At 42.3% G+C, this 11832-nt stretch overlaps 1 protein-coding gene across 2 annotated transcripts in view; it reads right to left on the bottom strand.

The window, feature by feature from the left end:
• Positions 1–6451, bottom strand: part of LOC142490343 (high affinity choline transporter 1-like) — a 46106-nt gene extending 39655 nt beyond the window's left edge. Inside the window, exons 1-2 of one of the 2 annotated variants that reach the window (XM_075592508.1) lie at positions 5984–6449; positions 912–1025 (exon numbers count right to left, since the gene is read on the bottom strand). In XM_075592508.1, the coding sequence (XP_075448623.1) occupies positions 912–1025; positions 5984–6161 (292 nt within the window). In that variant the 5' untranslated portion in view covers positions 6162–6449. Of the gene's footprint in view, positions 1–911; positions 1026–5983 lie in introns of both variants that reach the window. The other variant, XM_075592509.1, reaches the window with a different exon arrangement.
• Between the last annotated feature and the right edge of the window lie 5381 nt (positions 6452–11832).

Genomic DNA, 11832 nt, shown 5'->3' on the forward strand with positions numbered 1-11832 from the left:
TGGCAGCTCTTAAACTCATATTATTTTTGGACACTTGTCTCTCAGGGTATTTGTTAGCAGTGCACAGTACAGTATATTCTTCTTCACTTTGGTTTGGTACCAGGACATTGGTCTTCCTTTTGCCTGAATGTTTTGTTCCTGATCATTCTATTTCTGTTCTTGATACCTCTTACAATACTATCATTGGAAATGTGCATTTTAATTTACATTGTACAGTAGAAATTGACAATTTGAAATGCTTTTAAAATGTTATCCATTCAAGACCTTTTGTAACAGAGTCTTCTGGTTATGTGATATAATTTGCCATTAAAACGGCAATTTATTCTTGAATGCTCATTGGAAATCAACATGCTGCAATAAATACACGGTGTATGACTACACTTTCTATATTTTCTTCTCCTTAGAACACAAGCCAATGATAACACTATTAATGCACTGACAGTAATTGCAGCTACTCTGTCACTAATGTCTAACTAACTTTAAACATCTATACAACCCAGTGAAAATGCTATATTATTGGTTATTACTGTCAGTGGGAATGGACATTTCACAAATTCAACATAGAAGGCAGAGCAATGATTTATGTGAAATTGCTGCTATCATTTATTTATTTATAAAATGTTTTACCATAAGTCATGTTTTAATAAGAACCGGCTCTCTGGGTTGAAAATAAATCAGTACATTAGTACAATGCAGGATGTTCATTATCAGTTTGAAAGAATGTTTTTTTTAATTTTTTCTTTTTTCAATTAGCGTTTTACTTCTAATGCTGCTTTGACAATGATTCGTTTTGCACCCCATTGGTTGGTGATGTTAAGCATTTATTCTGTCTTGAACCACTATTAAAGGAACACAAAGCAATGATATGTATTTCTCATAAATAGTGATAGAAGGGTACAAGTTCTGCTTACCAATAATAAACGTTGCTGCGAATCCTAAAGGGGCATGAACCCAAGCTAGTCCTCTGGACGGAAGATACACTATTTCTGCTATTCCGTTGATGTATGCGCCTCCGACCCATGTTGCTAAGAAGACAAAAGGAAGAAATAGTCTGCACCAATCACATGAGGATTGTTTGGAAAGATGTACGTATAAGAGAGGGCGCTAATAGGGAACTAATGTAGATACACAGGGAACTAATCTACACACAAAGGGAACCAACGAAGACTCACTTGGAACTAATCTACACACACAGGGAACTAACGAAGACTCGCAGGGAACTAATCTTGAGAAGGGGCAGTCTATGCCCAAAACGCGTGGGAGGAGGTTTCCCCATTTTCTTTTGTCCTGAGTGCTCCCTTTATGTAGTTCAATAAATTTTTCCTGTTTTTAATCCATTTCTGGCGAGTCCCAGTCCCTTTGAGTGGTTGCCGCATCGATCTACTATTTTTTCTATTGTTCCTTGGATCGGCCCGCGCCGGGGAGTGATGTCACCATCTTCTCATGGACACATGACACCGGGATAGAGAGCAGTGAAGGATGGCACTGATTGTGAGTAACAGGCTACTCCACACCGATCCCATTACACTGTACTTTTGCAACTGGGCATCTCAACGCACCACAATTGCTAGCAGTGCATCTCACCAACTCTCTCTCCCCTTTTATCCACTCCTTATACTCTCCATCCAGACATTATTTGGCTCATAGCCACTGGGCTGTTTACCTTAGAGCTACACAGACGGCTTTTCTACCTTACATGTACAGATGCAGCTATGAGTATCCGAACATTGCTTTGAAAAATCTGGGGCATTCTCCCAGTAATGCTGCAACATTTCTCTGACATTTCTGCAGAAATACTAATGGCCATCGGATTAACACCGCAGGGATCCCTGGTCAGTTTGAATGAGACTGACATGGAGCCCGCTGTGCTAATCAGATGAGCCATTTGTCTGCCTGCAGAAATGTTGCAGAAATGTTGCAGCATTACTGGGAGATTGCCCCAGATTTTCCAAGGTAAGTGTTGGAATACTCGTGACTGCACCTGTAGCTGGCTTTATTATTACTCTCTCTGATATTGATTTTTCATAGGTTGTGTTTTTAAGGTACTGCCTCTTGAAGAAGAAACCTACCAAGTTTCAAAAGCTTTGGACACCATCATTTAATCTATGAAGAACCCCAATGTTGGTTCTTTAAAAGGTATCAGGACATACAACAAATCTACATTTCTACAGGATCAATATGGCTCCTAGAACATCTCTCTGTTGGGATATGTTGGATATTCTGTGCCAACATTGCTATTGAAGCCTACAGTACAGGGTATGTACTGTAAACACTGTGATATTCTGAGTTATTTTGGGATATGGTGTGTTATCGAGGGAAGCGATGGTCCATCCTACATATGTACTTATTTAGAAGTGAATACATGCATTAAAGAGCTGAACAAGATATATGACAAGTATGTATTTGTTTTTTTGTACTGTTCTATGTTTTGCAGAGATCTCAGCTAGCAAGTTCATTCCCTGTATGGAATATGCTCATATGGCATTGAGTACCACTTCTCAAATGCAAAATACTTTACAATTTAACATTTTACAGTAAACTATACAATTTCTGCGGCTCCATATTGATCGTAAAAAAAAAACGTTTTTAGAGAGGGGTTACAAGAGTTGTGACTTAGAGGAAGCATTTGAGTGCACGCTGTCAATGAATAGGACTGATCTCATTTCAATGACTAATACCAAATCTGATAAGGAGACTAAGGTTTCACATAGTGCTGCCCATGAAGTGCCTTACTTCATCACTCAATATAGCAGTCAGGCTACGGCCATATCTGCTATTATTAGAAAACACTGGCCAGTTCTATGTTTAGATCCTCGTCTATGCAATATTGTATCCTTTGACCCCAAAATAGTATTTTCTAAATCTCAAACCATAGGTAATTATATATCACCTAGTCTGTTTCAAAGTAATAGGAAAATGAAAAATAGGGGATTTTTTCCTTAACTTCAAGGTTCACATAAATGTGGACACTGTACAATCTGCCCTTCTATTCAGAAAACATTAACGTTGAAAATAAGGAAAAGACATAAATATATCATTAAATCTTGTATTACATGCCAGACAAACAATGTGGTTTATCTCCTTATCTGTGGGTTGCCACAAACAATATGTGGGATTAACTACAAGATTGCCCAAAATACGTGTCTTGGAGCACGTAAAATTAATTCTCCAACAAGATGTATAGCATTGGAACATATTCCCATTCCTAATAGAGGAGGGAATAGAACCAGATTATTGAATCAAAGAGAAGCATTCTGGATATTTACGCTGGGAACGCTTCAACCCGATGGTCTCAACTCAGACTGGGATCTGGGCTGTTTTATTTTATATAATAATCCATCTTTAAGTTTGGTTTACATGAGATTTTATAAGTAGTTATTGTGTTCCACTGCTGGTTTATATATAACCATCAACACATAAAAAAAATCCAAAGTATCCTTATTTCAAGATTTATATATTTGAATCTGGAATGTTTATGCTACATATCTGTACCTATGTTTTGGATGAATATTTGAAATTTCCATTCATGCTACTACGATGTAGATTTATCTACATTGGACACTTAGGAAATGTTGATGGTGAATGTTCCTTTTGGCGCTCACAGGGGGTTATGCACAAAGCAGTGATAAGTGTTTTTAAGTGAGATAAATGCTTTTTGGCACAATTTATGGAGCAATGTTTTGATGATAAAAAGCCTTTTAAGCGCGATTCTGCAGTGGTATCACTGCTTTGTGAATCGCGCTGCACGCAATATTGAGAAATAAAGGTATTTATCTCACTTAAAAACACTTATCACTGCTTTGTGCATAACCCCCAATGTCTTAACCGATGCATGTTTTGTGTTTCAATGTAACATTTTGTAGCACTTATGATTATGCTTCATCTTTTGCAACACATACTGGGTTCTTTATGCTCTGTGTTTGGTGAATTGATGGATCATGATTTTTCAACATATCCATTATTCTATTTGCATATTAGTGTAAACATACAATTATATATTGGTGCATTCAACTTAGACTGACTTACTGATTGCCAGCTATACAAATCATATCAATGGACTTAAGGTTCTTGGATTCAGTATGAGAATTATATTTTTGTTATGGCAATCAGGAATAATTGTCTTATAATGTTTTTTATTATTTGATCTCATTATGTGTTACTTTTATACTTATTTTTAAATTTTTTAATTGATTAAAATGTAATTACACTATTATACTGGAATCAGCTGTGTCTGAGGTGGTTTCTTGATCATTAAGTGTGTGTGTTATATATATATATATATATATATATATATATATATATATATATATATATATATATATATATATATATATATATATATATATATATATATATATATATATATATATATATATATATATATACCATACAATACCGTTTGAAGCACGAGATCAGGAGACAGCACTCTGGTAAGTTTGATCACAAGTTTTTGTATTGAAAAAGACACATAAACCGACGTTTCGGTCCCCCAGTGGGACCTTTCTCAAGGTGGTGCAATGAATGCAGTGCAGAGTACATATATATAGCCCAAAACCCCAGTGCTGCTGAAAAACACCAATCACAGAAAATTAGCATTTTTTCAGTTCCGGAACACCTGGTTAACCTATTGGTTTTGTTTTCTTCAGTCAATCCGTGGATAGCATGTGAGTGCCCCGATCTTTTCTATACTTCTATTCACAATTAGGACCAGTGTTGGCAGTGATTGCAGTAATGGCAGAATGCTACCTAGGTTCAATGGGTTAAACATATGTGTTTGACACCTAAAAAATAAGGAAGGCACGAGTTGTTTTAAAACCTTTCTGGCAATGTGTTGTTTTTTCCCCACTTATAACACAGGGGGTGAGGGGAGGGCGATTCTTTGTAAACCCTGTTTGCCTGCGACAAAAATAAGTCAATTTCTGGACACTCATTCTATATTATGATGGTCAATTAGGAAAAGCACAGTGAGAGATAAGGCCGATACAAGGGCAGTAAAACACACAGTCAACCAGGTTAAACTATCAAATATAGATTTCAATATTTATGTGTGCCCCATTTTAAAACAACTTTTAGATTAAACATACAGGACTACACCAATGGCCTATTGATATGACAGAGATTTCTGATTTATCTGGCGAATCTATTGATCTAGCACCTTTAACTCCTATTTACAGATCTTAATGTGTAAGTCAAATATATATATACCCTGTTATCTTTACAGTATTTTAGTAGCTTAGATTGATTTCCTTTCCTATTGTCTGATTTTGCTTGTTGCACTTATTGTATTATAATTCCTTGTATTGTCTCTTTTGTAAAGACGCTATATAAATAAAGATATACTTATATACATCTCTATGGTAACCCGCTCATACACGCGCTTCTGAAAGATACGTGGGGTGACTTTCAAAGATCAATTTCGTTTTTATGCCTTTAATCTGAATATATTAGTTGAAGAATAGAAGCCCATAACTAGATTGAGAAACATAACAGAAGTTATATAAGCATTATTCCAGTTTTGCCCTTGTGCCAAAATGACTCTGGGTTTGAGTAGGAGCGTTTCCTCAAAAAGCTGGCAACACATTTTAATTATTTACATAATTGATCAGCAATCAAGATGACTATTTCCTCATTGTGATCCTGTGATAAATAGATGAGAAATGTCAAAAGAAACTCAAAATGTAATTTAGGAGACGGTGGGGAGACTACCAATCTTTTCTGATCGGTCATTGAATCCTGTATCATGCATATATTATCAGAATTATTATCATTCATTTTAGTAACAAGATCATTTGGTGTCAAGAGTGGAAGCCACTTGATCAGTTTCCATGGGAAGAAACACATTTAAAATCCTAATGAATAAATGCAACCTTCCTTATAACATTTTCATCATTTAGTTACTAAGTAAGCAAGCTGCACTTTTGGTAGAAATCTAAATTCCTTTTCTGAATAAGTATTTTTTTTTTTAAAAAACAAAGTACCTTACCAGTAGTGGTGAACAATCCAACAAATATATTCAAGTTTCTACCTCCAACTATAGCAATCTCTGTTTGCGTTTTGTTCTTCTCACTCTTTTTGGCTTTCCAAGCAGCCCAAAGGCCAGTTGCTAAGGTAATTGAATAAAAGATGATCACCGCAATCAAACCCGGAACATTTAGAGCCATTTTCAGCCAGCGTCACGAGAAAGTTTTGTTTCTAGTCTATGTGAATTGTAGGAAGCATGTTATATATGCTGGAAAGTCCTGCAATTAGAAAAGCTTTGCATTTTTCAAGCGAATGCCCAGTTGATATAAATTGGGTCACGTTAAATTCCAGAACTGCTGGATCTGTCCTGCTGGTAGACCACCTGTTCTTCTATAACACTTTTCTTCTCTTTCCAACAACAACTTGCAGCATGGGAGGTGTTTGGCTGTATTCCCTCGACGTGTAGCTTCATTCAGATGTGAGAGGAAAGGAGGGGTAGAGTTTTCTGTTGATACTGTTAAACATATTGTTTTTTCACAAAGTAAGTACAGACAGCACACACTAAGAAAGTCTGTGTAGCAATAACGGGTGCAGACGGGAACAGAGAGGACCCTCGTTCCTCTCAAACAATCAATAGAACATAAATGTTCCCAGCACACCAAGGAAAAATGAACTAATAAAGGATCAGCCAAAAATCAAATTTAATTATACATGTACGATGCATATAACGTGAAACAGCAACAAAGGGACAACGTGTGTATAAGGGAACAGGGACAAAGACAGGGATGGGGAAGGAAAGAGAGGGAAGGAGAGGAAGAAAAAAACATGGGAAATAAAAAGTGCAGGGCAAGGGGGGCAACTTAACGTTTCGGGGTACAGACCCCTTCTTCTGGCCTGTTCCCAGGTAGACCGAAGTCACCTGGTACTTCCCTTACCCTGTGACTAGGTCCCTGAAATACACAGTGACACACTGACACTAGATCTCAAAGCTAAATGAAACAGTGGAATACCAAAGATATATAAAGAGCTACTGCTAGTTCTCCGAGCAAAATACAGGTAAAGTGGGAAGCACAAATCTCATACAGGAGTGCCTGTAAACACAGTGATGGTTAAGGAGTATAACTGGCAAATTATGGTGCTACAAGGTTAATGACCCACTGAAGTAGACTTGTAGCCAGAATACACAGGAACAGTCCAAAGGTAAATTAAGCTGGAACAGTAAACTCCTGAGTGTGCAAAAAACGACGGTGTCACCTTTGAGGACACAGGGGATCACGTCAGGATGCTGCCCTTTTAAAGTGAGTCCTTTATGACTACATAGTGCCCCTTCTATTTCTGGATCGTTGAAGGTATGGTCAGATCATTTACGCTGTTATTTCTGGACACTTGATTTGATAAACCTTGACTAGGAAGGCTGCCAGGTAGTTTCCCTCTCCCCCCGCCCTGTACCCACATGTAACATATGAATAAAGATAGGAAATGGGAAGTGGAGGTAAATGGCCGCGGCTATTTATTTATACCTTAATACCTAAGAGGGGTAAATACCACTCCCTGCCAGAGTGCTCCTTTGACAGGGGGGGAAGGGACGGTCAGCTGGCCCTCGGACCACTGACCTCGTGTCCCCTACATGAGCGGGCTCTCGAGGTCATAGATAACTGTCCTTGCCCACTTCTCCCCGGGCTCAAATGGCCCAGCTCCCAGTCTGGCAAGAACAAGCACCTACCCCCCTATAGCCGCCACCGACGGGCCTATTTAACCCCCCTTAAACTAGGCCCGTACCGCCAACCAAGTGTGATGGTTCAGGGGATTCCTTCCCCTCCATGTGTACCTGGCGCTCCGCTCCTTCCTGCCTCTCATATCCCTTCCTTTCCTTCCCTTGCTATTCTCCCTTCCTCCTCCCACATCTGTTCCTCTGCGGCAGCCTCTGACGTGCTCCCGGCGTCTGCGCGCGCTCCCCGCAAGACACGCATGCCTTCTCGGTCTCCCGTTCCCCGTTGCGGTGCTCCCCACTCACGGCCCCCCTCGGCTCCCATTCCGGTCCCCTTACCTCTTGCAGTCTCTCTTCCTGTCCTTCCTCCTCTCTCGGTAGGCGCCCCCACGGTGCGGCGCTCCACGCACCTCGTGACGCAGCCTGTGCGCACGCACTCTAACCTTACAGAGGGCGCGCGCACACGCTCCTCTTGTAGGCTTTCCCAGACCCCTGGCTCCTCCTCTCACACTCTATAGGCTATCTCCTCACTGGCTCACCTGTCTCCTCCTCTTCTCCTCCTCACCTATCCCTGCTGTCTTCCACTTCACCCTCTGCTCCTCTTCTCTCTCCCATTGGTGTTCCCTCCTTTATAACCCCTGTCTGTCCTCTCTCTCATTGCTCTGCATAGTTCTTTGTAACCTCTGTGTGTGCAGTCCTATGCTTGGCTCTCCTGTGTTTTCCAGCTTCTGCTCCTGCTCCTGTTTACCCCTGGATTTCCCTGGCTTGACCTCTGCTTGTACTGGATTATCCTGCTCTCTACTGCCCTTGAACCCTGCTTACGGACACGACTTTGCTGACTTCTGTTATCCCTGGACTCTGGCTTACGAACATTACGATCCTGCTCTCTGTATCCCTGGACTCTGGCACACGAACATCACTATCCTTACTCTGAATCCCAAAGGCGTTGCAAGTATAACTAACCATCTCTCTAAAGGCCCGGCAACGCCATACCACACTCCAGGCATGCCCTCACTGCTGTGGGTGCGTGGTAAAACCCTTCCCACCTCAGTACTGGGGACTGGCCAGGTCTGCGGGCATACAGGCGTTACATTATGCAGAGCCAAACAAATGCAGACCCCCCTGAGGTGGGTACAGCTGTTACTTTGGAGCATTTACAACTTGTGAGCAACCAGCTGATCACTATTTGCCAGCAACTGGCTAACCTCCCTGTCCAGGAAACTCCAGTGGCTCTGTCACCTCCTGCTGCTATGACCCATGGTAATGCTGGACCCCGTATTCCACCGCCCAACCGGTATGATGGGGACCCCCTCGCTTGCCGCGGGGTCCTAAACCAATGCGAGGTGCAATTCGAAATGTCTCCCTCTCAGCTTCCTACCGGCTGCTCTAAGGTGGCATACATTTATGCCTTGCTCACCGGTGACGCCCTCGCTTGGGCCTCTCCCCTCTGGGAACATAAGACTAACCCAAGATTACCCTAAGTTTAGGCATGAATTCCAGCAAGTGTTTGACACTCCGCACGACAGGAGACGGCCGCATTCTCTCTCTTTCATATTTCACAGGCTCGAAGATCTGCTGCCAAGTACACGATCGAGATCCGTACCCTCGCCGTTGAGACTCAATGGAATGGCATACTGCCACGGTCTCTCTGACACCTTGAAGATGATCTTGCTACCCATGCCCGGCCTTCCTCCCTGGAGGAGCTGATTACACTCAGTGTGCGCATGGACCAGAACACCCAATGAACGACGGCATGAGAGACACTGTTCCCGTTCTCTTTCTTCCCCTGTTGTCTCTCACAGGTCACCCTCTTCGCCTCTCCTGGCATCGGACGCCCCAGAGCCGATGCAAATCGGTAGCCAACAACTTCGGGCCGCGGAGAGAATGCGTCGCCGTCAGAAGGGACTCTGTTTCTACTGTGGTTCTTCGGAACATTGCCTCCAGAACTGTTCCCTTAAGCCGGGAAAACGGGAACACCCAGTAAAGGTAGAGGGGCTTCTACTGGGTACTGTTTCTTCTTGCCCCTCTCTCCCTGAGGATCTCCCGAAGAAGTTTATGCTTCCTGTTACTCTGGAGGGCCCTGTCTGGAAGTAAAGGCTTTCATCGACTCTGGATCTGGCGGTAACTTCCTGGATCAAACCTTCGCCTCCGAGAACCAAATTCCTATGGTTAAGAGAAAAGCACCTATTGGTTTCGAGGCCATTGACGGTCACCCACTCCAGCCAGCATTTATCATCTGGGAGTCCATTCCTCTCACGCTGACCTTGGCCGATGGTCAAAAAGAGGTAATAGTTTTTGATATCTTCCATTCTCCTACTGTTCAACTTATTTTAGATTGCCTTGGCTTCAACTCCACAATCCGCGCATTGATTGGACTGGCACCATGCCTATCCAGTGGCCTTCTTCCACTGAGTCTGCTTCCACGGCTCCTCCTGTTGCGGTGCTTGCCGGCCTGGATTACGTTCCTTCCAATCTCTCGATTCTTCCGACCGTGTATCATGAGTTCCTGGATGTGTTCAACAAGGTACAAGCTGAGGTTCGTCCTCCCCATCGTCCGTACGATTGTCCTATCGATTTAATTCCAGGGACCATCCTCCCGAAGTCGAAGTCTTACCCTTTGTCCGTTCCTGAAACTAAGGCCATGATGTCTTACATCCAAGAAAACTTGGAGAAAGGATTCATCCGCAATTCTACCTCCCCTGCTGGGGCAGGCTTCTTCTTCGTGAAGAAGAAGGATGGATCGCTAAGGCCATGTATCGACTTTCGCAAACTCAACTAAATTATGGTAAAGAATCGGTACCCCCTTCCCTTAATCTCTGAACTGTTCGATCATCTCCAGGGAGCCTCTATCTTCTCCAAGCTCGATTTAAGAGGGGCCTATAATCTCATTTGCATAAGAGAGGGGGACGCATGGAAAACCGCGTTTAATACACGATCTGGACATTATGAGTATCTAGTAATGCCCTTCGGTTTATGCAATGCTCCTGTCGTCTTTCAAGAGTTCATGAACGACATCTTCCGGGATGTATTGGGAACATTTGTTATTGTTTACTTGGATGACATTCTCATTTTTTCTAAAAACTTAGATGAACACATTCACCATACCAAACTGGAGCTGTCTAGGCTCCGTACTAACCGCCTATACGCCAAGATGGAGAAATGTTTGTTCCACCAGACTTCTACTGCCTTCCTAGGCTATATTATCTCTAACCAAGGTTTTTCTATGGACCCAGAGAAACTGAAGTCTGTTCTCGACTGGGCGCTGCCAAATTCCCTCAAAGCCGTACAGCGTTTTCTCGGCTTTGCCAATTATTACAGGAAATTCATCCGTAATTTTTCTTCCATTGCTGTTCCCATCACTGCCTTGACCAAAAAGTGTGCCGACCCCATGTCTTGGTCTCCTGAAGCCATTGAGGCATTCGAGTTTCTCAAAAAAGCCTTAGTTTCTGCACCCATCCTACGACACCCGGATACCTCTCTTCCCTTCACATTGGAGGTTGACGCTTCGGATGTGGGAGCTGCTGCAGTTCTTTCTCAGAGATCCTCTCCCCAAGAAAAACTCCATCCCTGTGGTTTTTTTTCTCGGAAATTCTCGTCTGCCGAAAGAAATTATGATGTTGAAAATCGTGAGCTTTTGGCCATTAAATTGGCTCTTCAGGAGTGAAGGCATCTTTCAGAAGGCACCAAAGAACCTATTGCCATCTTCACCGACCACAAAAATTTGCTGTATATCGAGGGGGCTCGACGGTTAGGATCCCATCAGGCTCGTTGATCACTTTTTCCCCCCGTTTTAACTATACCATTTCGTATATTCCTGGTACCGAAAATATCAAAGCGGATGCTCTCTCTCGCCAGTTCGCCATGGAGAACGAATCTAATGAATCCACAGAACCCATTCTTCCTGCCAAGTGCATAATCTCTGCCAATAATTTTGATGTGTTGGATGAAATCAACAAAGCCCAGGTTCACATTCCCAGCAGGTTCGAGGTACCAGAGGGACGCTTATGCGCAGCTCCACGGTTTCGCCACAAGATTTTACTTTGGGGACATTCTTCTAGATCAGCCGGGCATCCAGGCTTTAAGAACACAGCAGATCTTATTAAACGGACATTGTGGTGGCCAAAGATGAACAAAGACATTTTTTATTTCACTAGTGCTTGTCC

The sequence above is a fragment of the Ascaphus truei genome, chromosome 3 (assembly GCF_040206685.1).
Source record: "Ascaphus truei isolate aAscTru1 chromosome 3, aAscTru1.hap1, whole genome shotgun sequence".
Classification (NCBI taxonomy): domain Eukaryota; kingdom Metazoa; phylum Chordata; class Amphibia; order Anura; family Ascaphidae; genus Ascaphus; species Ascaphus truei.